The following is a 25950-nucleotide window of genomic DNA, read 5'->3' as shown; positions in this document are numbered from 1 at the left end:
CACAATAATGATAAAAAGGTTCTTTTTTTCTTTTGTAAATTAAAATTATTTGAGATGTTACTCTCGCAATTTCAAGGTTATTATTTCTTTCAATAAGTGCGTTTTCTGAAACTCATAGTTGTATTTTCATCCTTATGGAAGTTTGAACTGCTTACTACTCAATCAATACTTAGACGGCTAAGTTCTTTTTTTCGAATAGCATTATGTTACATATTTGTAACTGCCAATATTGATGATGTGTTGAACAATCATTAATTTTCAATATATCACATGAGATACCTATTACATTCCACATATATAATTACAGGAAATTCTTGGGTCCAGTGATTGACTATTCAATTGCTGCGCCCTTTTGCCCTTTTGCAAAATGTTTTTGTACTTGAAACAATAATATTTCGTACAAAAATAATAACGTTACTCACAAAACAATCAGTTGACTGCATGTACGAATTAGTCGACTGATGTTTTGTATGGAATACTTTCGTATTTAGAGATTAGCGTTTTATACAAAGAGAATAACTTTTCGTAGGGAAATCTCAGTCGAATATTCAATCCCCGAATCCAAGAATTGCGATCATTACATGTCATTTTCTAAGATTTTCCACACGCGGACTGTTATATACTTACACACCCACATATACATACGTGTGTGTGTGTATATGTGTATATATATATATATTGGAAAAGAGGGAAGAAATCACACAAATAGAGGCTTGTAACTTACGTTTGGATCATTTCGATCCTTTTTATCCTAATTGCTCCTTCTTCTTCTTCTTCTTCATCGTCGTCTTCTTCTGTGTGGAAGAGATAGAGAGAGACAGACAACTGAAGAACCCTTGCAAATCTCATGAACTGTGGAATCGTATTGGGCTTCTACTGCTGGGATTGGGAGTTCTTAACTGCCCTTCTTCTCTTCTCCGACTCTTAAACAAACCCTCCCGATATATATAACTCCTTCTCCTCCTCCTCCTCCTTCTTCGATCTTCGTCTTTGATATCTTCTTTCTTGCAAGTCAATATAGTTAGGAAATAATGGAGCGAAGTTCGAGTCAAAAGGGTAATAATTTGCTGGAGTACGTGCGGAAGTCGACCCCTCCGCCTTTCCTGCTCAAGACGTACATGCTCGTCGAGGACCCGGCCACGGATGAGGTCATATCATGGAACTCGGACGGGTCGGGCTTCGTGGTGTGGCAACCCCCCGAGTTCGCAAGAGACCTCCTCCCCACCCTCTTCAAGCACAGCAACTTCTCTAGCTTCGTCCGACAGCTCAACACTTATGTATGTAAAGTTTACGTTAATTCCCTAGCTAGTTAGGCACGTACACTTAGCGTACGAAATGACTGGGATTCATCGAGCTAGCGGTTGAAGGGCCAAACTGATCAGTCGTAGAAATATGTTTAGGATTTGAATTCTGATGATTCCCTACATGGTATATAGCTCCATTACAACAAGTCTTTGATCTAAGAGAACATATCGGTGCCCCATTTGGTTTGATATATTGAGAGCATATATGCCTCAGATTATTTTTTATAGCTTGCAGTTGGAGCGTTAGAAATAATGATACTATATATATCGTTATACGAAATTGGTCACATATGTAGGGATTCCGTAAGGTGGCGACAGCCCGGTGGGAGTTCTGCAACGACATGTTCCAGAAGGGGAAGAAGGAGCTGCTATGCGAGATCCGGCGGAGGAAGGCGTGGGCCAACAAGCTGCACCCAACAGTCCGAGCGGCATCCAGGCAGGATAATCATCAGCAGTTCAACAACATTGACGAAGATCAGAGGTCATCGTCAACCTCGTCATCTTCAGAGTACAGCAGCCTTGTCGATGAGAACAAGAGGCTGAAGAAGGAGAACCGGGCCCTCAGCTCTGAGCTCCTAAGCCTGAAGAGCAAGTGCAAGGAGCTCCTCGATTTGGTCTCGAAGTACGCTATCAACAATCACATCTGTCACAATCATAGTTTTGGCAGGGAGATTAGTATTAGGGAGGAAGAAGGAGGAGGAAGAGAAGAAGAAAAAGGACCAAAGCTGTTTGGGGTTAGATTGGAAGAGGGAGATCATCATACCAGGAAGAGGAAGGCGGAAAACATTAGGGAAATGTTATTTTCACAGTCATGAAAATCTAAATCGACCGCACGTTGGTACAAATAGCCAGAACTGATCTACAACAGTTGTGATTATTCCATCCGTATGTTCGAATCATAATTAGTTAGATAACAAAGAATTATCGGGTGCCGTTAGAGACAAGGCAAAGGGTATCGTGAGAATTGTAATGTACATATTATCATATGCTATAATTGGTTCAGTTTGCATGGTCAAAGACCAATGAGCCATTACATAAGTTTTCTATGTAATAGTTCTCTCTATGCCATATACGCTTCTCCCTGCCTTTTGGGTTTGTTCATATTTCCACATTTTACCGTCGTGCCGTGTGGCCCGTGACAATCAGACCAATGTATAATAGGAAAAAGCCACGAAACCGTGTATCGAACTTCGGATTCGGTCCAGAACTGCACCGTGCATCGAACTTTCTGATCGGAACGCCTTTCACTGCAGAAGGATATACACAGTCCTATTCTCCTTCTTCAAGTTTCAAATAAAAATCAGTCAAACATGTTGACTTGCACACAGACACAGAGACGCCCACAGAGGAAATATTCAGGAAGGTGACAGGAAGAGGAAGAACAGCAGCAGCAGTATGTCGCCATTTTTGACCGTTTTAGCTCAATGTTGTCGGGGGGTAGATGTTTCATAGAAAAAGATGTTCGTCTAAAATTGATTTTAATGTCGGCTTGGAGGAAAAGATGTCTTTTGATGAAGAAATTTTCTTGCTCCTGCTTTTTCCACGTTCATTTAGTAGATGTCGGTATCAATTTGTGGCGGTTTCCGTAAAGCCTCAAACGTTCTGTTGAACAAAATAAAGATCTCGAGTATATCTGTAAGATCGAATGCACAGATCGACTCGAGTATATTCACGAGATGTCGGAGTTCGTAAATGATGATACGGCGATTGCTCAAGCAGAGACTGCGATGACAAAAACCGCACATTCCAAAAGAACCGAGTGACTACCGAATATGGCTTTTAACTGTTAGCTGCTGCTATCTATCATATATCGTCTTCCTCATTTCTTTACATCATTGTAGAAATGTTAAGAAATTCATAGTTAGATGGCAAATCGAGAGGAATTGGCCCGATAGGTCGGGTAAGTTTAACAATATGTATTTCTACAGTACCATTTTTAGTATGAAGTTTTTGTCCATGTACAGTGCCTAGGGACTCAAGATTCAAAATTATGAGCCTACCTGCTCTATAGATTCTACTACATCTACAATCACATCCTCTGGTCCCACTGCGGATGAATTACCGAGCGAGAAGGGTCGTATCCAATACGAGGAGAAAGAAAAGGACTCATGGGTTAGCTGCAAAATGATTGAATATGGTCTCGAGAGTCGACTGACTTATACTGTACTCGGCTATTCCCAGGCGATTTCTGAAAGAAAGTGAGTCGAAAATGTCAGGTTGGGGAATCCAAGTCAGAAGGTAAAACGGGAGAGAAAATAAGCTCGACCTTCACTTCACCTGTTTCTCTCTAGATGCCCGAAAACATCTGCCAATGAAAGGCCTTCTTGATAAGGCAACTGCAAGAGAAGCAAAAGATAAATCAAAACTTCAGAAAAGCAAACTGAGTTCATGGACTTACGGACTGGTCCATTGGACACTAGGAAGTAGGAAATATCGCAATCGACCTACGAATCGAGGAACATGATTATTGAACAGAGAAAATTTTCGAGTACTTAGTTACTTTACCTGATACTTGATGTTCATGCCGTTGCAGCCTTGGGATGTTGCCCCAGGGAACGAAGATAAGACAAAGGAGTCTATGACTGCAAACTTTTCTTTGGCCAACCACCACTCGGAAAATACAGGCAATGGTATACCACCTACAAAGTATATTCAGTTTTAAGCAAACGATGAGACTCTTTCATGAAAACAACGGGCTAATAACTACCTCTTCAACAAATGATGCTGCACAGTGATTGGATAATTAAACCAGGGACCTAACAGGATGAAATGCACGTAAAGAGTATGTAGCAAACCACGCAATTAAGCCCACCATTCTGTTCGAACTCCTATGCATGACTAGATCGTTAAACAGGGGTTTTATAATTCTGAAACGAGTAGTAAAACAGCCAAACATCATTTACTAAAATTATCTATTTTCTTGCTCATTAGCAGAGGGAAAAAGTAGAAAATGATAAGGGCCACTTTACCATCCCGAAACAACTGCTCTGATAACTGCTCGCTAGCAGCCCCACCAGCAGCATTCGTTGAAGACAAAAGTGCCCTCGTCCTCTCTTCATTTCCAAGCCAGCGGCCAATTGTCGTTATCATTTCTTGTGACATACTTGTCTCTGCTACTGTTGCATTTTCCGCTGTAATGGAATCATTGCCCCCGATACAAACTTCCAGATCATCCAGTAAGCTCCTCTGTTGAGGAATGTTGAATAGCCTCCCCTGAATGATTTGGCAAAGGTTCTCCAAGTCCTCAGGGTTGACTTCAGTAGGTTTGACCTGAGGAGAAAAGGGTCAGAATAGTGTGAGGGTTCTCTAATGCAAGAGAAGTGCTATTTAATGAAGAAACGTATTCGACAGAAACAATAATGTAAGTTTTGTCTTCTGTTTTTCTCCTAGCTTAAATCACTGGAACCGTCCACTTATAACATTAATCAACCAATTCTCCTGAAAATTTCTCTTTAAAATGCTTTAATCGGATATCATACCTCCAGCTCAAGATGATTCCCAAACCGCGTTTTCAAGTTCTGAGGGCTCCCTATGCATCTTAACCTGCCTCCGACCTTCACATCAAACAATAAGTGAAAAGATAATTCTACTTGTGATAGATAACGTTTTTTTTTTTTTTTCAGTTCGTAATGACTCCGAGAATGATTACCATTATTCCGATGCGTGTGCAGAGTGCTTGAGCTTCATTCATGCTGTGAGTTGTTAAGATTACTGCTGTCTTGCCTCGCCTTGTTGATAGACGGGATATGACATCCCACATGAATCGCTTGGCAATGGGATCCATACCTGCAACCAAAAGCAGTTGCTAAAATCACAAAATGAACCAAGCTTTCAGCAAGATCCATGTCGCAGCTAGTATCCAGATGTAATAGCAATATTACATCACACCATTGTTTCTTCACATATTTCATTCTGCAACTGAAGAACCCAGGATGAAATATCTAAACTTGTTCGCATCAGACAAGACAGATATAACAGAGGATTTTGGTTTTGCCATAGAGAGCTATCGAGAGATTCAAAACGAAAGAGGAAAATGTGATAATCAGACAATTTACCCGTAGAAGGCTCATCAAGGATGACTATGGGAGGATCTCCAATCATTGCAATTGCAACCGATAATTTGCGCTTGTTACCCCCACTTAGGGAATACGATGGTTTATTAGCATGCTTAAGCAAGTCAAACTCCATTAACTTTTCCATAACAACCTGCCAACACAATCAAAGCCTCTGAAGGTTCATCTCAAATTTGTCACCAGGAATCATGTGCATCAAGTCAAATTTATTTAGCAACTCAGAATCCTTTCTCAACATATAGAATTTAGTATGTACAGTATATTAAGGTCTTCTGAGACATACATCATGTACCCTTTGATCTGGAACTGTCTTTATTCTTGCATAAAGTTCGAGATGCTCTCTGACAGTTAGATATTCCAACAGTGCATCAAATTGTGGGCAGTAACCAATCTGCCAACAAAATAGGACAAGTTTTAGATGCCCTATACTATTAAGTTACTACCATTGAACAAACTAGAACGCAATGCAACATGTACATGGCGACGAGCAGCCTTAGGATCTGAGCGTATGTCTCTTCCAAATATGAAAGCAGTTCCATCAGTGGGATACTCTTCTCCTGCAAGAAGACTCTCACCTTAAAAACTGGGGAAGATAACATATTTCACTAACCACGTTTAACACATCGAATTTCAGAATGCAGAATGAGAAGCATCGGAGCTATATGCTATACTTCCCTGCTATATGACTTAATAAAATATGACATTTTTTGAGTCCTGCCCTCAACAAAACTACCTCATATAAAAAAACTGAATACAGTGGACATAGGCAGAACATTCTTTTCAATATGATGTGGAGGAAAATACATTTTATAATAGGAGGGCCCTCTTTATATGGACCAGGAAAAGAAAATTAGGACAAACCAGTGAGCATTGACAGTGTTGTGGTCTTCCCCGCTCCATTTGTTCCTAAAAAGCCGAAGCATTCTCCTTGTTGAAGTGAAAAGGTCAAAGAATGAACAGCCACTTTTGCACTATGATGCTTTCCCCCGTGGTATACCTATAAGCAGTTAGGTTTGGAATTTCAGAACCTTGAAGCAATTCATATCATCAAGCGAAACAAGAGAAAAAGCTATTACCTTCCGAAGGTTGCGTAGATAGAGGAGCGCATTGTCTGTGGAACCTGAAAGGACCCTCTTCCTCTCAGATAATACATCAATGTCTTCATCAATATCAACAGAAGCAGTTTCTGAAGATTTCAGGAGTGGCTCAGAATAACTAGATGATTTAACATAGCGATTTCTTCTAAATTTTCCCCAACATTGTTGGATCACAGCCAAATTCAACTTGTGAAGTGGCAGGACTTCAAGCCCAAGCGTCAAAGTGAAGTAAATCATGCTCTGCAAAGAGAATTGAGGTCACAAGACAAAATAAGGACTAATACTCCAAAATTATAATCAACATGCGTTAAAGTTCAGATAGAGCTATATCTTTAAGTGGAACCCACAAGATTGAGGCTTAATGAAATTGTTCATCAACACGATAAAATGGAAAACTAGCCAGGCTTAAAGCTCTTATACCTCAAGGCCAAGGTAAGAGAGAGAAGCACCAGTGACATTCCAATCAAAAGCACCATCACTAGATTTATCTTTCATGCCTTGCCGAAGAAGAGCGAGTGAAGCAAGTCCATCAGCAAAACAGAACCCTGGTGATATTCTGAAGAAGTTCTGAAAGAGAGTTTACAACAGACAACTCAACCTATAAGTTTCTCAAAATCCTGCCGCTACCAACTTACATTAACATTTTCATAGACCAGCTCAGCTATCTTGCTAACAGTTATACAACTTTATCTGAACTTGTATAGAAGAAAAAATATTAATTTTGTAAAATAAATTCTGACCTTGAGCAAATTGTTGGCACTTGCTGTTGACTTAATAAGCCCCATGATAAATGAGATAACCATAAGGATAAGACCAGAGAAAACGTGAACCAGAAGTACCACATTCTGCAAGTAAGTAAAATAGATTTAGCCTGAAATTAAGCTTGAGCACCCAAAATGGGAGTCTATACAATGAACTTCTCTTACCTGAGCCATGGTGTGGTCAGTGAAGAAAAAGGTGAGGCAATATGTTGATGAGGCAACTGCCAATCCAAATTCCAGAAACATGAGAACTGTTGGAAGTATGCGGCCCACTCCAATGAATTGTTCCAGACCTGTAAGTCCAAATCAACATGTAAGAGGGCACATACAAGTCTTTCTCTGGGAGAAAACTCCTTTGGTCTTTTCCCTCCTTCAAGGAATGATATCTCACTAATAAATACTTATGAAATTGAAAACAAGGATGATAAGAAATCAAAGTTCAGGGACATACCAAAGATGTAAAAGAGAACTATTGCAAATGATGAAGGGAATAAGAAGCTGATGAAGTCCCACATATAAGTTGAAGTCCAGTAGGAAAGAACAGAGACCTGCATAAAAGAAAGAGATTAAATCATAAAAGATCTCTTTCAGGGGAGAATATAACCAACAGTTGATTGTAAAAGCATCAGAAAATTTGATACCCCGCTAATCAGCTGTTGGTGTTTAGCCTTCACTTCACGCTCCTGCACAACATTATAACATGAAGATAGTAAGGCACAAGAGGATATCGCAAGATTGTATTACACGATCCAAAGAGTATCTGGATGGAAAATATGGTGAAAATTCATTATTCATTTGAAGCATAGAGGGACTGCCTGTTCCTCAAAAAAGTGACCTAAAACTGAGCTTCCATTTACATAAAAGAGAAACCTCTGCCAGTCCATGTTAGAACCATGTGGTGTGCAGTATACATAAATATGCAAATTGAACAATAAGGCATAAAAAGAAAAAACATGTTCCAAATAGTGAATACAATTGTGTTAGAGATGGGCAGCTGACAGCATATAGAAAAAATCACTGTATGACCATAGAAGAGGAAAAATGATGGGCAACTAAAAGGGAAGAACAAACTAAAAAGGAAAGAAAAGCCTACACTAAGTATGGTAATCCATACAGATGAAAATGACAAAGCGTGCCCACTTCCAAATATGGAATTAAGACAGTGGCCTAGGATTAATACCTTCACAATGGAAACAGCAAATGAGGCAGGAATAAATGAGAATGCTAAGTTCACAATGATAGCAGCGGAGAAGGCATCTAGATCCTGCATAGTATCATAGTAAAAGTAATTATTATTTTAGTGTCCTCTTAGAGAGTGAACAAAGAATAATTACTACATGTACTTGTATACTATAAGTAGAGAAGCTTACATGACGCTGCAACCTCTGGCTCTTGGTCATTGGAAGAGGATGGTTGCGAGTCCGAAGAGTCATATTTTTGTCTCCAGTAGCAAGTCTAAGAATTGCACCATTCATTAAATTAATGAATGTCGGAGCTGCATGTTGACAAGAACCGTTATGCAGTACTGTATAGCCGATACTTCCATCATCGTTCTGATCATCCATCACAACTGCCCCATACCTTCACATGAGGACATCCACAAATCAACTTTTCATTTTTTGGCAGGCCAGTGACTTACAGCTTGAACAAGCTATAGAAGTTACAATTGCTTTAGTGGCAGTGAAGATACATGTATAATTGAAAACAAGGACGACAACATAAAGAATGAACTTGAAGAATCAAAGAATCTCTACTACAGTACATTATATTCTACTAGTATATGATTCAAAAGATTTTCCAGTAGAGCCGGTGGATTACCATATAACTAACATTGAACTGACATAGAATGCATTAAATTATTAGGTAGCAAACCTTGATTGATAAGATTCATTGAAGCTCGACATGAGAAATTCACTCATAGAAAGTAAAACCGGTCCCAGAGTAGGCCCTGCGGCCTCCACAGCATCGGCTAATGCCTTTTCTGCATCAGGGAATTTATATGAACTTGGTTTAATTTTTTGGATCCGTCCTCCCTGAATATATGGGACAACCTGCAGCATCAATTAGCTCCTTGAAGGATGAAGATATTCCAGTTGAATATGAAACAAGGATACAAATAAATAAATAAAAGAAAAGGAGATAAAACTGGAATGTTCTAAGGGGAAGTATATCATCAAAGATCTAGCATCACAAGAACGCCATGAATGAGAGCAAATTTTGAAAAAAGAGAAGAAAATGACAGTAAAATGACAATGCTTTACAAACCTCATTTGCAATAGGCCAGGATAGATCAAATGGAATTGGACCACCGCCACCTCCTCCGCTTAATAACGGATTGAAATGTGAAGTTGTAAAAGTCAGTGGCTGCTGATCGGGGTGCGGCTTAAGCGTAAGAAGAATAAGACCAAGCAATAGAAAAACAGCTGGAATCAGAAGCTGGAAAATGATTGTCTTCCGATCCCTCCGAGCAGATATGGCCCTCTTTATCAATAGTGCTTTAGAATGCTGCCAAACTATAGATCTTGAAAAGAGACAGCAACTACAGCATTGCATACTCAAAAAGTTCAAGAAGCTGAGAATTGTAGCAACAATTAATCTGCAGGCTCTCCCTATTATGGCACAAAGAGTCCAAAGAACCTTCTTGTAACTTCCATAGACTTTGTTATGGGAAAGAAGTTTCGGAGCTTGATCATTTGAAGCTTGAGATATGACAGGATTAGGTGAAACAGCACTCTTCCCAGGGACAAAATTTTCAGCTTCATCACATTCAGACCCTGCCACCCTCAAGAATACCTCCTCCAGCGTTGTCACGGAGATGCCATAGCTTTCTATGCCAAGTAACTCCTCAGAACTGCCTTTTACTGACGAAGAGGTTGATCTCATCATGCAACTTTCAATTTCTCTGAACATACCCTCAAAGAAAGGCGATGAAGCTAAAGGAAGCTTGAAAGAAATCTCAGTTCCAACCTGAGAAAGAGGATAGAATGCAAAGCTTAGTGCTATTTGACCTCCAGAGTCCAGGAATGAGAAATGACTTCACACAATCACATTCCATCAATCAAGTTCATAAATATACCAAACTAGATCTATAACCACACTGTGTGCACGATTTCTATAACTTAAATTACTAAGAAACAAATTTAAATTTATAATCTAAGTTTAAGTGGACGAAAATATTAAGCAGAGTTAGTGTTAATTATTAATCAGTGTTAACATTTTGAAAATTTATTAGTAAATAAATTTGATTAAAAAAATAGAAGAGTGAGGTGACCAAAAGTAGGAGAGAGGAGAAAAGGGATAGAGAAATACAGGGAGAGAGGAGAGTGAAAAGTGGTGGAGGAAACATAGGATAGTTAATTATGTATATTTACAGTTGTATTCCTAATATAATGGTTGTTATAAATAAAAAAATATTATAATAAGTGTATTTTAGGAAACTCAAAGTCACACCACTACACTCTTCTCCAATATAGTAATAGTAGATATATTACAAAAAGAATGTGCGTGCAAGGCGGAAAACAAATAAACGAATGTGTAACAAATTTCATCATTCTATTTAATTCCGAGAATCACAGTGCTTTCATAACTAGGTAACTGACAATTACCTCACTGACACAGATTGCTGATGGAATGTGACGGTATACAATATCAGCAGCAGCAGAGGCAGTAGGAGCCGACTAAAAAGAAGGAAAAGCCAGTCAATAACAGGATGGCAGTGTTACCATATTTCATGAGAAACCTAAAGTTAGAATTAAATAAACTGAAAAAGGTTTGTACCTTCACCAAAGTGAGAGTGTAACCAACACCATATTGATGCTTCAGGAAAAGGGAGCTGGCGGTAGAAGGTAGACAAAAAGATAGGTTAAGGAACAATTGCCTTCTAAATTACTGGTCCTTCTGAATTATAACAAAGGAGCGTGATTTGCCTGTATGTAAACAAATATTTTGCAGGGTATAGAAGTGGATAATTCAATAGCGTCTTTAACAGTGGCAAGAAAAGCATCTATAATTACTCTAAATCCATTTCTTTCTCTGTTCAATTGCAAAGAAATGAACGTTGAGAAGTTGAAGAAAGAGCAGCATTACCTTCCACAACATTTTAATGAGCCGTTAGCCATAATAGCTATTCGATCTCCAAGTTCATCTGCTTCATCCATAGAGTGTGTTGTCAACAGAATAATCCTGCCTTTTTTAATTTTTTTTATCAACTGCCATGTCAATCGCATTGAATATGGATCCATTCCACTTGTGGGTTCATCAAGTACAATAACCTGCAAGAAGATACTGGAAACTCTATTTAGAAATTCCAAACATCAAATAAAGATAAGGACAAGAACAGGAATGTAGAGATATTGTAGCACCTTGCTGTTTCCTATCAGAGCAATTCCAAGAGACAGCTTCCTCTTCATGCCACCAGAGAGAGCCCTTACAGTGGTGTTGACTTTATCAGCCAAACCCACCTGATTATAGTAAGCAAAGAACACTCAAATCTCAATGATATAACCCCTTACTCAGCATGGCCTTTTCCTTCTTTTTTCCCTTTAAATTAAAGATTGTAAATGCATTCAGTATCTAATACACACACAGCTGTATTAATGACATCCATTCTCGTATAAAAATCATTTAAGAGATGTCAAAGATTGAATATTTTATATCAAAAAGAGCATAGAATTACACAGCTATTACTATCCTGTGCTATATCAGTCTCATTAGAAAGTAGAAAAACTTTTAAATGAATATAGAACACAGAAATTTCGAATCAATGAGGGGTGACTTGCAGAAACATCTATGTAAGAAGATGGAAAGACTAGCTCATCAAACAATACAGAAAGAACTCCAAAGGATATGAAGAGAGAACACTCACTTCATCAACCATATTTGACACGACATTCTCTACATGGTCTTCCTCCACACCTTTCAGAACAGCATACATTTCCAAATGTTCTCTCACCTGCATATGGTAACCAAACATGTCAAACAACAGTAAATATGAAGCATACTAAAAGCAATCAGCTATCTGCGACATGAGTTACACTAATGGCAATCAATAAGATCCATTCAGCTGCGATTGCTGCAGCGATTACGAGGATAAAATCGAAAAAGAAATTACTCAATCTTATGGCTACAACCCTGGAAGTTTTAATAGGTTTTTTAACATGAAATTGATGACTGAGTTTGGGATATGGCAAAAACCTTCTATTGTAACTTTTATTCAGTTTAATTATGTTTAGGTTACATCAGTATAAAGACAATAGTGCCATTATTTGGAATTCCCCTAATGAAGCAAGAACATGCAAGTGATATATTTCATGTTTAAATGAAATTAAACCCGAGAATTCCCTTAACGATTCATGAACCAAATGCTAAAAGTGGTTTTGCATTATTTACGTTAATGCATGCTCTTCAACAGCTTCTCATAAATGACATGACAATCGTTTCAGTATTTTATTCTCTCAAGAAATAATTAATAGAAAGAAAAGGATACCTTCTTACCGTCATTATAAAGTATATTAGCTAATACAGCTCAGAACTGGGCTCATTCAACTTCCTAAAGCAACTAGATTGGAAAGTGGCATTGGAAGAAGATACTAACTGTTCCTTTATAAAGAATATCATGAAGTTCCAAGCATCTCAAGCTACAATTATTCCTCAGAAAGCTAATAATCTAATAGTTGAGCCTTCTATTACTTGAAGAAAGCAACAGCTCATAGCTTCAATTCTATTTTGACTCAACTCCATTCTATATATTCTAAACTTCAAAGAACTCTACTTTTTCTGACCTAAATTAGTATTAAGTAATTATATATTGAGGTAGAAGTAATTGAAGAGAGATGCAATCATATCTGATTTGATACATGAAGGGCAAAAAAACAAAGGCAATTCTAGAACTTACAGTCAATTCAGGGAAAAGGATATCATTCTGAGGGCAAACTCCCAAACACTTCCTTATCTCATCCTGCAAAAACACTATTATTCAGCTAACGATACAACAAAATTTCTAGGAAAGTATTTTTAAAAAACAAACAGGGGAGAGGAATACAAACCCATTCTGCTAATACATTTGCATTATGAGTCATTATGTGTTCTCATGAAATGCACGCAAAATATATAGCTTCCTGATGAAGGCACCATATGAAATTGTTGCTAATCACTCAGGTGGAAAAGAAAACAAAATTCTTTGAAATTCAAAAGTTTCAGACCTAAAAAAAAAAAATCATTTCAAAACCAGAAATAGCACACCTATATGGGCAAACATCAAATGTCAACCCCAAGAAAGTCAATTAGATCTACGTCAATAACTAGAGCATGCAGGAATCTCCAGTTGTTTGACTTTTGTCTGGACCCTGCCATATAAAGTGCTAGAGAAAGACAAGAATATGTTGCTTAAGTATTGTTATCAACGGAAGTAATATATTACTCAAGGAAAAGCCCACCAGCACATAGCCATTCCCAGCTAAACCAGCTGTCTGGCTACAAAATCTGGAAAGAAAGAAAAAAAGACGTGCAGCACACATGCTCATATCATTCATCACAAAATTAACCCCAACAATCAACATAACTAGCAGATATATAAATTAGATCCAAAGTTCTCAAAGAGACACTCACTGTAAAATTCATATTAGGATATCTTTTTGCTGGACACTAACATTTATGAGAAGAATCAATTGGATTGTATAATGAGCCCAAGCAACAAGCACGATCTTAGACACGTCTCCAAGCCATAAGCTCTAGAAAGAACATGTAAAGATAAGGTCTTTGCCTGAAGAGTCATTTATAAAGGACTTACCATTTCTGTCCTAATATTTTTCCCAAATACCAAAGCGTCCCCTGAAGTAGGACGAATAAGGCCAACAAGCATTGATATCGTAGTACTCTTACCAGCTCCATTATGTCCTACAAAATAAGAAAATCCATAATCAGCAGACAAATATTAAACAATATGCCCGCATCTCAACCCCTTATCATATCCCCAGCCACCTAAAGTGCTTGAATAAATATTGAGTGAGATTTTTGTTAAGGCATGTACATACAAAATGTCATTTTATAATGCACAGGCAGATGAAAGAAATATTATTGCTGAAGATGTTAATAGAAAAATAGAACAGGTAGTATAGCTTATGAGGACTTTCTGCTTCAAATTAGTATCTATGTGTGAGACACTGAAATGGAAGCCGTTGGATTCCATCCCTGACCTGATACTAATAATCTTTCTTCTTTGAAATGCCTATGAGAACATTATCATGCATCTGATTAAACCGATGGAAGTCTTAATGACAGCGCATTCAAAACATGACATCTCTTAAGAAATCAGATATCAGGTACCATACCAAAGATAAGAAGGAGATAATAAGACTCCAAAATGATGCTGAAAGTCAAATAAAAGCACTAACCTAGAAGAGCTAGAATCTGGTTTTCATATAGTGTTAACTTCAGTGAGTTAACCGCGCAACATTTTCTCTTATTCGTGGCATACACCTTACACAAGTTCCTAATTTGGATGCACCTGCAAAACAAAGCGTATTAAAAACATAAATTATGAGTAAGAAGCAAAAAAGTCATATGTCAGAAGCTAATACCTGCCGTCAACCTCTTGTTGTTTCATATCCAAGCTTATTGGTTCGATAGCAGGTTCGGAAATATCTTTTCCCAATGCAGCCACCTTCCTCTGGTTATATTTCATGGAGCTTTTTGGTTCCATGGTAGAAGTTGTGAGCGCTGAACTACATTTATTCCGTCTGAAACACTTGCCCCACATGGAGTCCCAAGGGTAAAGCACTCTTTCGCCCCAAGTAAAGAGCTGATCAGAAGGACAAATTAGAGAAGCCAAGAGAGATATTACTTGGAAAAATTTGACCACACAACCCAACTAATCATCTTATGGACAGCATATCTAACATATCTATGAGAGCACTTCCACCCCAGTTGTCACAACCTATTGACCAAGAGCTTTAAGATCTGAAAAAACGTTCCTAAACTGAAGAGTACCTCAAAATTCCTAGTAAATTTTCTTATTAGCAAAAAATATGAGATTGTATTTAGGCCTTTGAATTTTAAAGACCAGTGCCAACTAATTAAATGCTTCAGCTTGTAAGATGAACGCAATTATTACATAACACTCTCACTCACGAGTGGGCTCAAATAAGTTTGAAGCCTTAACATATGGAATTATATGATCAAATGGGAACATATGCACGGGTATCAAGACTCGAAGCAGAGCATTGATACCATAATTTTTAAGGTCCCCTACCAACTGATCTAAAAGCTTAAGCTTGTTAAAGGCATGCTTTACTGTTCATCACTCAACAGCATCAACATGACTACACCTCGAGTAGAAAGGGAAATAGGAGACCTTTTCCAACAAAATTCAATTAAAATTCATCATTGAACACATTCAAGGAGGCATTTGCATTGAATCTGAACCTAAAAGTTCTACTCAATGCATATTGAAATATCTATTCCTTTGGATATCTTAGGCAGCTCTTATCGACGACTGCTACAGACTTAAGAACCCTTCTTGGACATCAAATACCATAATTTTACCAATTTAATACAAGAACAACAAAACCCTTCCACAAGCATAACTTCTAGATAAAGTGGTCACATGGAAGGAACTTACCTTATCCAGGTAAAGACCAATTACACAGTACAGAAGAGAATCAAGCAACATCATCAGGAGACAGACCAAAAAGTTCACACCAGATGATGCCTGCACCACAACATCCTCTCCGTATTAATGATTAAACTTATTGAAAATGGCAAGAGAATGTAAATGTGAAACATTAATCACAACAACACAGTAATTATTAAGCAAATATACCCGCCAAATATTGCTCCAACGGAGCCCAACATGAGCACGCTCATAGTCAGCAAAATTGATTGACCCAAGAGCGAAGGCCGTAGGTGAAAGCAGAGAGGCAATTATTTTTAATACCCTAATAGCAGCAAGATTAGAATAATTATATTCCACAAAATATTAAGGTCCAAAATATACCCTTGCACACACAAAAAATATGTACATGTGGGTGCGCACATGCATGTCATTTTTGGCTTAGGACTTACATGGGAACAGCTGGATCATTGACAGTGTAGTAAGGAAAGAAGGCTCCCAGAAAAGAAAGGGTACCAACTGCAACAGCTGTCTTTGCCCGTGTGAAGAATGTCGAGATCAAAAATGACATCATGATTGCACTGAGTCCAAAAGAAAAGAAATACACAAAAACCACCGACTCGTCGCTGTACTTGAAAAGGCTACCCATGCTACAAATTGTAATGATCCCTGAAGAGATGGCAAACTGCAAATCCAAAAGGGTAAAGAAAATGAGAGCCTCATGAATACTGTTAACAGAATCTAGAAAACCTGGTGAAGGAATAATTCATCACTAATTCTATGAATGCTAACAAATATAGTATCTCCAGCCACATTAATGTATGTACTATGTAGTGGAAAGGGCACATCATTCACGTCCAGAGCCCAGTCCTATCTCCTAAGATGCCACATATTTCTCAAAATTTTACTTTTTAACTTATGTCCACAGCTTCTACCTTTTAGAGTTTGGGAAAATAACAATCACATTCAAACGGCATCATACCTGGAAAGCATAAGCTATAAACCAAGATAAATGGAAGACCCCATCTTTCAGTCCCATCATGTAGAGACCTTCTTTTATTTTTTGTTCCTGAAAATTTACCAATCAAGATATAAGAAACCTTGCCTAAGAATGTCAAGAGACTCCAAACAATAGAAACAAAAAGAGAGAAGCACAGCTTTTGTCTTAATCAACAATTGCAAATGTCACTATGATGCATTACAATACCTTCTCAAACACAGAATAGCTGATCAGACGTGAGATTGGATAGAGAAATCCCAAAAGGTATCTGCACATCCCAGTATCAAACTAATCAAATAAAAGAAGTATTGGTTTTGGCAAGATAGGAGAAAATTCAAGTCAGACATACAATACTCCCATAACATTTTTGACAATCGATTGGAACTCATCATCGGTATATTCACGAGTTGGAAATGGTGCTATCCTTATGTTGGAAGGGACATATTCCATCCATGACTGCTCCAGTGAGGAAGGTCTATCATGTGTCTTTGACAAAGGTTCCACCCTTTCAGAAACTTCATTAGTTTGAACTTGCTGAGCAGCGAGTATTATGTATGAATCTAACACCTGCTGAAGCTGCAGAAAGTTCAGAAGAATCAATGATTGCCAAAGGCTGAATTCAAATGATTGAATTATCATAATTTGCTTAGTGGCTTTGCAGGAAATATTCTAAAAAGAAAAGAAGTTTTTGATAAATAAGTTTTACTGAAGCCATGATATCCCAGAGTTCAAGGGCTGAAAAAGCAATTTCTCCATTCATCTCTAATCTGAGGGTTTTCACATAGAAGATATGATTCTTCCACTTCTGAAAGTAGGAATTATATAGTGACAATAATTTCTCAGTACAAATCAGGTTCAGATAGAGAAGAACATAGGACCCAGACAAGTGATTCATGTTTGGACTGATAAACAACAGACTGAACGAAAAGTTTATTGCTGGTAAGAATCTGGAAACCTTAAGAAATGAAAAAGACACCAGAAAAGAAGGCAGTTATGGAATAATCTGACCGTACAGTGAAAAATCCACTGAAGCTGTACTGCATCGTAGGTATGGGGTTGACGCCCAATTCTAAGTCATTGAGGAAAGGTCCATTTGTGTCCATGATAGATTTAACATCAGGGAACCCCGAGAAAGCCCATGTATGGTTCAAGCGTATACTGTAGTCGTACAACCGAGGGCCTTGATCATGAAATACAACTGCTCCTTTGATTTTGGGGTTTGAGCATTTCCTACATAATGGAATTAGTATATTAAGTATCATTGCCTCCAATACCAGCCTACTTCTCAAGTAAGAGTCTAACTAAATACTATGTCAGTTTTCATAGAATCACACGCATTAAGCAGCACATCATTCCATGTAGACATTTTGAAAACAAAATGACATAGCTTCAAATGATGCTAGCAAGTGGGAAAAAGAGTACCCTAAATGTTAACTTTGACAATAATATAACACAAGTTTGCTATGCAGAGTACATATTAAAACATATAATTGATTTAAAAACTAACAAAAATTAAAGATTTTTCTTTTTCATTTCCATCTTCTCCACTTGAGATTGATTTTTCGATAATATCAACTATAACATGAAACTAATTTACATATTCAGATCACTACCAAAAAAAATTGCTTATTCAGATCTCATTAAAAAAAATTAAATATGCAGATTGAGGATTTAAACGTTGAAAAAGGAAAAAAGAGGAACGGAAATGGGAGGTTAGGATCAGATGAGAGGAGAGAGAATCAGAAAAAAAAAGTATGTGAAGTAGAGGGCAGTTATTCGCCAAGAAAAAAATTATAGTGTGCAGTTATTGTATGATTTTATCAATGTGCCCTCAATTTAGTTGCTCGCATAAAAAAGAGCATATCTAATATGGGTAGTTTTGGAGAGTAAAAGTTACACCAAAAAAACCTTCTCCCGTTATAATAGTTTAGATGCAGACCAGCCAAATCTCAGTTGTCAATTAAGCAGATTCTGGTCAGCATCATTTAATGGGTCCCATCTACCGGTTTCTCACCGCAACAAAAAACAGATCATACATGAGCAAATAAAAAACAGAAATATGTCTATAAAGAACTAAGCATTTTGTAGATCATGCTCCCACCGTCTTTTGCAACATTTCTAGGCCTTTATTTAGATACAGATAGAACTTGTAGAGTCCATATTCCACAAAGAAGCATTAAATTGAACAACGGCTTCGAACAAATGGGCATGGATTTTTTCTAAGTAACAAACTAATCGGAGTTCGCTGTATTATTCCCACTCCAGTGAAAAATATATGCTGGACAACTCAACCTGGTAACATAAAATTGAATTACATCTTGCTACTTTTAAATCTGATGATGTTTTCTGAGCAATTAGCTGTTTCCTATTAGCCCAATAATGCTAACATAAGTTTAACATCCTATAGAAGTTTATTTTTCTTTGTACATCCTTCAAGCATTGGCACCACTTGGAGCATTTTGTAGTACAATATTCAATTATCAGAAGAATGGAAACTAGTTTAGACACAGAAAGAGGCTTCATTCTAGACTCCAAGGTCTATTACTCCCTATAAGCGTAATACAATGAGATAACAGGATACTGTATCATTATGCAAAATGATTGTATAAATGGAAAACTTTACCAGAAACTAGTTCCCAATGGATCAACCTGCTCTATCTCTAAATCACTAAACCATATATAACTTACTTGGCTTGGCTGCATGATCCATAAAAGTCAGAAAGTATGTATGTCTCCAGCTCCAGCTCATCTTTGTAAACTTTACTGACAAACTGTACATTCAAAATGAGATTCGGCTAACTTGCTTTAATCGAGGTAAAAAGACCTTTCGCATCACCTCGAGACAATGGATTGCGAGCATAATAATAAACCAAAGAAATATATAGATGGGTGGTACCTTCAGCAATGGAAATTTCAAGGAAATCCATTTAATCATCTCTGTTGTCTCTTTTGTATCTGGAGCAAAGGCCAAAAATTCTCCTTTTGCATATAACAATTCCAAAACTTCCTGAAAATTAGGGGATATTCCTTTACCAACTTCCACAAACATGTCTTTCTGAATGTACCTGGACATATATCCAGAGAAAAAGCTTCAGCATCCATCAGATTTAAATTACAATCAATCATCTAATTGGGACGACAATGCAATTCTGAAATATTTCACACAAATTAGCAGCAAAAGTTTTTGCTTTGACTGTCCGTATACAGCAACAGCACCAGGAAGAAACCCTTTCTGGCAGCTACTGGTATTCATTCTTTCCGCATCATGCACTATATGCTCCAAGGATAGTTCTCCCAATTATGACTGATGGCAGGGATTCGTTCTTTTCATATGAAATGAAGATTTTGTTCATGTGCAAGTGAAAATCCACCGAGTACAATGGTGTACATCAGCTTCATGCTGGAAAAGGAACAGAATCGAAAGACCAGGAGACATAGACCACTATCCAGTGAGTGCAAAGAAAAGCACAAATTAATGGTTTTTTTCCCTCCCAGTCTTAGTGGCATGGCATTCCAAATTCTTTCCATCCGTGAAAGCCTTTCAAGTACCAGAACATACTTCATCGACTTATATGATTATGAACCATCCATAAGTGCACCAAACTCTTCTGCAACTTTACTAAATTGTGCACAGAAATGCATCGGCAAAAATTGCTCCCAGTTCAAAGTATAAATGCAGCTGCTTCTTCATCTACAAGATGAGCAAGTATAAGGACTTACGGTTGAGCTGGGTGAATCTGTGTATCTACCCGAGTTCTAACCGCTATCAACAGCAACATGACGATCGATGGGAGCAAAATCTGCCATGGGAAAGAAACAATTTGACATCACCTTCTATAGAACAGTACCACGAAACGAAATACAAGCAACTATTGAACCATGCCCTGCTCATCAACACCACGCCTTTAGCTCCAACGCAATCAAATTCAATGTATTTTATAGGAACAGACAAGATTCACAACAAGAAAGACTTTGTAATCGGTGAATATGCATATTACTTCCTGACTCTGAACCGACATTCACATTTGACAAGTCGCCGTTACAGTTGACGATGATTCTGAGCTATAATCTCCATGATCAACCTACACAGACAGAATGCTTAACATAATAGAGAGAAGGGGAGAGTCGGACCTCGGCGGCGGTGGCAAAGGGGTGACGGGTCTTGAGGAGCCAGTTCTTCCTGAGCATCGCCTTCAGCTGTCGCCGGAAAGCTCCCATTTTTCCGGCCAGAGAACTTCAGCCCAGCTCACCACCGGCGATGAACCCCAAAACCCTTCGGCGAGAGAGTAAGGAATATGAAGAAGAAGCAGCAGCTATGGTGCGCGGAGGAGGTGAAGGGAGGAGGTGGCAGAGGAAGGAGGGGACAATGCTGTTGTTAGGAGCCGCTCTGACATTTGGAAAGGTTCCTTCCCTGACAGGAGAAACCAAAGCAAAGTAGCAAAATTTCTTTTTCTTTTTCTTCCCTTTTTTGTTATTTATTTATTTATTTATTATTAAAAGAACTGTTATTTATCCATCCGATAAAAAAAAAACTCCCACTAAAAAATATTTTTGGGGAATATTTACATCGGAAAGATAATTATTTTATATTTATTAAAAAATTTAAAATAAAAAAAAAATGTGATGAGTTGGGGAATTGGGAGTTAGCCAATCAGTTTCTTAGTTTAACGTATTCGGCCCGCCACAATCAAGTATTTCATGGTCCATCGTACTACGTAACAATGCTAAGACTCGAGACGAGACTATTAGATTAGCATATACGATTGGTCAATAAATTAGATGTGCCCCTTGGGAGGGGAACAGTAGCTGGAAACGGCTGCTAATATCCCGTAGGCTAAGGAGCAAATGCCGACTGACCCCGAGTTAAAACTGTTGTGGATTGAGTACAAATTAAAATGGCCTATGGACGTAGAGTCAGGTGTGAAACCCGTGCTTTCTTCTCTTTGTCGATGATCATAGCCTGCTGAATGGCGCATTATTAGTTTGTGAATCGATAAAAGGTCGCGCCTCTGTATTCGGTACAATGTAAAGTTTACAGACGAGTGAAATGGAGACACTGACTATTCGACCATGCCCATCAATCTATCTATAGATGCAATAGCTGGGGAAATACTTCAATTTTAAGTAATTATCCGTTCGTAATTCTACATTGAAAAATCTTCATATATATTAATAACCGATTTTACTCTTAAAAAAAATATACTATTAACTCGACTATTTAGGTTCATCTGCTTTTGGCCATAGGCAGCTCATCCTCGAAAGTCGAAGCGCAAAGATAGCGGCTTATAGATGTATCATTGGATTTGCAAGAGGCTTATACTTAAACTCCATTTACAACTTGAATTCATAGCTGGAGGAGATCTAATAGTAGAAATACTAGATTGTAAATTGTGTGGGCCCACCAATATCAATATTTAAATAAAGTATCAAATTTGAATTTTTGTAAATGTAAAAAAATTAATGCTATATGAGTTTTACTTCTTGATAAATAAACTTGATCGGAATTATATTGGTGGGGATTAGTTTCACTTCCGAATCATGCGGAAAGAATTTTCGCAAAAATAAATAGAAGCCCACGTCCCTGGTGGGTCATGCGGAATCAGTAGTATATTCCGAAGCATATGCCTCTAAATTCAGGATTTTATTTTTGTAAAAGTACAAAATTTCAGATTTTATTTTTTTGTAAAATTACAAAATTAAATTCCGATAAAGCGCCCAATTAATCATCGACCAATAACTGAAAATAAAACGAGGGCCCCAGTCAAAAATGTCCGACTATGGAATGGGAGACCTCACCTAATAGTCATGGCTCGTTGGCAAGATAGAATGCTAATTTTCAGCAAAACTTGGAATAGTATGAAATGATTTGTTGACATGACTCGCGCAACGAGACGATCTCATCGAATAAAAATTAGCCACTTTGCTCAAATAACGAGGTGAAGAACCGTTCGTTGAATAGCAAGTCAATGAAAATCATGTCTAGTAAAAATATCCCTATCATGACAACTTATTTCTCACCGTTAGTTGTTCTAATTTTATGTAAATGCAAGTTTAAATATAAAAAATTATAATAATTAATAAAGGGAACGAACTAATATATTATACAGCGAGTGTCGAACTTGAAATATTTTGATTACTATACGAAATCGTGCTCCGTTATATTATACTGTCTTTGATATATTTGTTGAATTACTTACAAAGATATTACCCAATTCCTTAACATTTACTTAACCGCAAAGGGTTACTTCGAGGGAAAGAAGGGAACATATATTTGGTCGCGTCCTTGCCTTTTCTTTAGTCCAAAGGCACAATATTGTTGTCATTATGCCTTCCTTTAATCTTCCTTTTTTGCCCCGAACCTTATATTCATCAGCAACTATAAGAAGAGGTTACGTGGGGGCCTCTTTATGATGTTCATCAATCAATACGATGATGTCCGAAATAGAACTTGCCCCAATGGGGACGTCTTATTTTATTGAATCGTTTGCAGTTTTAACTCTCACCTACCATACAAGCAATGAATTTCTCTGTCTATTTAATCTTAACCCGAATCTAGAGAGCGTGCCGAGATACAAGCGATTGGATTGTTCTTTGTTAAAAACACGTCTTTGTATCAACATATTTTGCCTTGTTTCAATCTTCTTATTCTGAAACCATTATATGCAGCAGTAAAAATTGGTTCCATGGGGCCTCCTTGTGATGTCCATCAGCTCAATAATGCCCAAGTTATATGACTTTGTTGCAATCAGGACGTCATATATATTTTATCGGGCCGCTTGCAGTTGCAGCTCTGCGACTCGTGCCACGAATTACCATTTTCGATTGATTTAACGTGAACGGTAGAAACGTTGAGACACGGGCAATGAGGTTTGTTTTTCAGACTAACCATATGTCTCTGAATGTTTGTTTTCTTCACAGGATGGGAATCGATAATTGACAGGGAATTATCCCATCGGAGAGAATGTTAGGTTTGCCCCCTCCTCTTCCATAATAATTATATGATTAAGACTTCTTTTTCATTTGATTATTTGTTTTTCCCTTTAATCAGTTGGACATGACGTCTCATTTGATGACTCCGACACGCACCAATAGAAGTTAATGAGATTTTATATATGCGTGTGTGTAATTATCTGTTTGTCTGGTATAAAACCGTCCAACCCATTATAATGCTCTTTTCGATATATATATATATATATATAACTGCACGCATATGTGTTTATTAAGAAATTATCATCCAAAATGACACTTTTTAGTACATGATATTGTAACTATCGCTTTGTGAATCTCATACAAAAAATACAAGTATAATTTCTCCTTCATATCTCAATGGAAATTGTTCGTGGTAATTTCATGCGGTATAGGGTACGCGAATTTGATCAAATATTAGGAATATAGGCAAAAATGAATTTCTAATTTTAAACAATTATTACACATACATTTGCATAATATATCGTGTCACATATATACACACACACGTTAGGTCTATGCAAACTTAATAAATAAAATAATAAAATAAAAGAAACAGAAAAAAATTATGCTGCATATAGTGTGTACTATCATAAATAATCTTTATATGTACCCGTAATATACGAGTATATTACATGTAGTTCTAAAGATCTTATTAAAATAATATGTGTGTATATTATTATAGGTTACTGGCGAAAATCATTGAGTAATTTATCGTAAACGTTGATTACGCAATTAATATTGAACTTTTGATATTAGTTTGCTTTTGAGAAAGATTACACAGGAAAATTACCCTTCCGAAAAAAGAGTAAAAATACAAACGAAGTGTAAAGAAAGGGAGAGAAGAGCAGATAGAAATTCTGAAAGACAATTTTTTTTAAAAAAAATTGCATTAAATGAATATATTTCCGAATTTATCAATTTATGATTGATCGATAAAGTTTATAAAGGATAATTTTTTATATTTATATACATATATATATTGAAATTTTAAAAATTTGAAAAAAGAAAATTGCTCTCTCTTAATGAAAGCATATAAATATATCGATGTATATTTAGATATAATTAAATATATAGATATATACGTCAGCACAAAAGTGTGGTCGGCACTTTTTCATTGATGCACGAAGCGTCACGGAAACGAGGGGAGGGGAAGTCCCATAACCCGAGGAAATTTCCTAAGTGGGCCCAGCCCGGCCCAGGGAATTGACTCCTTAATATTATTCCACAAATTTTTTGCCCCAAAAGAAAAAAAGCAGCAAAATGCAAGAATATGTATTCCTTCCCTTCCCCTCTTCTTTAGTTTTTTTTTTAAATAATTTCGTTTCCAAGAGAAGTACATGACTCTAATACAATGGAATAAAAATTATAATAACTAATAAAATAACAAAGGTGATCCCTCAACGAGTATCAAACTTAGAAACTTTTAATTATATGCGAAGACGTACAAAACTACACTGCATCTTTTTTTTTCTCTTCTCTACATTATTATAAGGCAGATTGGTCTCACTCTTTTATTTTAAAAACAATTCATAATGCAAATTTCTTTTTCAATTATAAGAGAGGCTCATGCCTAGCACAATGAATAAAAAATCTTAATATATATATAAAGTTGTATCCCACACATTAAGTAGGGTTATAAATATAATTTTATAAATATTGTAAGGTCATAAAGGTAAATGTGTAAATAATATTATTAATTAAAAAATATTATCTCAAAAAAATAAATACTATATTAATAATATATTTACATGAATTATCTATCTATATATATATATATGAAGTTGTATCCCACAAATTAAATAAAGTTAGAAATGTAATTTTATAAATATTGTAAGGTAATAAATAATATTCTAAATTAAAAATACTATCTCAAAAATAAAATAAATACTATATTAATGATATATTTACATGAATTAAATGCAAACAAAGAGTGAAGTAATCGTAAATATATATACAATTAACTCACATATATACCAAAATATTTAAAAATTAATTTTTTTTCAAAATTATCCTCAAAACTTAAATAATTGTATGAGATTTGATTAAAATAAATATACTTTGATTTGTCATGAAAATAATTTACTCATTTTAATTTAAATTATACAAATTTTAACTAACTTCATTCATATATATGTACA

At 36.7% G+C, this 25950-nt stretch overlaps 2 protein-coding genes across 3 annotated transcripts; one reads left to right on the top strand and one right to left on the bottom strand.

The window, feature by feature from the left end:
- Positions 1–686: 686 nt before the first annotated feature.
- On the top strand, positions 687–2405 carry LOC116209478 (heat stress transcription factor B-3). Its single transcript, XM_031543124.1, has 2 exons — positions 687–1277; positions 1601–2405. Exons 1-2 carry the CDS (start codon positions 1032–1034, stop codon positions 2117–2119), a joined length of 765 nt encoding a protein of 254 aa, XP_031398984.1. The 5' UTR covers positions 687–1031; the 3' UTR covers positions 2120–2405.
- Positions 2406–3077: 672 nt separating this feature from the next.
- LOC116209477 (ABC transporter A family member 1) lies at positions 3078–21268 on the bottom strand. Of its 2 annotated transcripts, XM_031543121.1 has the most exons (40): positions 20975–21268; positions 20564–20643; positions 19740–19908; positions 19532–19614; positions 17857–18073; positions 17193–17419; positions 17051–17111; positions 16826–16912; positions 16296–16528; positions 16054–16168; positions 15853–15942; positions 14813–15033; positions 14627–14739; positions 14023–14129; positions 13129–13191; positions 12100–12186; positions 11597–11695; positions 11322–11506; positions 11013–11067; positions 10841–10912; positions 9501–10202; positions 9108–9286; positions 8606–8816; positions 8416–8499; positions 7877–7918; positions 7687–7783; positions 7401–7528; positions 7215–7319; positions 6895–7041; positions 6454–6714; positions 6239–6374; positions 5855–5934; positions 5661–5768; positions 5360–5510; positions 4954–5090; positions 4784–4858; positions 4274–4574; positions 3810–3943; positions 3582–3640; positions 3078–3492 (listed from the first exon to the last, which is right to left on the bottom strand). In XM_031543121.1, exons 1-40 carry the CDS (start codon positions 21059–21061, stop codon positions 3411–3413), a joined length of 5670 nt encoding a protein of 1889 aa, XP_031398981.1. In that variant the 5' UTR covers positions 21062–21268; the 3' UTR covers positions 3078–3410. The 2 variants fall into 2 exon arrangements, with proteins under 2 accessions (XP_031398981.1, XP_031398983.1); XM_031543123.1 differs by lacking the exons at positions 19532–19614; positions 19740–19908; positions 20564–20643; positions 20975–21268 and having other exon boundaries at positions 17852–17989.
- Between the last annotated feature and the right edge of the window lie 4682 nt (positions 21269–25950).

This window comes from Punica granatum, chromosome 5 (genome assembly GCF_007655135.1).
Source record: "Punica granatum isolate Tunisia-2019 chromosome 5, ASM765513v2, whole genome shotgun sequence".
Taxonomy (NCBI): domain Eukaryota; kingdom Viridiplantae; phylum Streptophyta; class Magnoliopsida; order Myrtales; family Lythraceae; genus Punica; species Punica granatum.
Note: the sequence above shows the minus strand (reverse complement) of the source record. Positions and strands in the feature narration are given on the sequence as shown.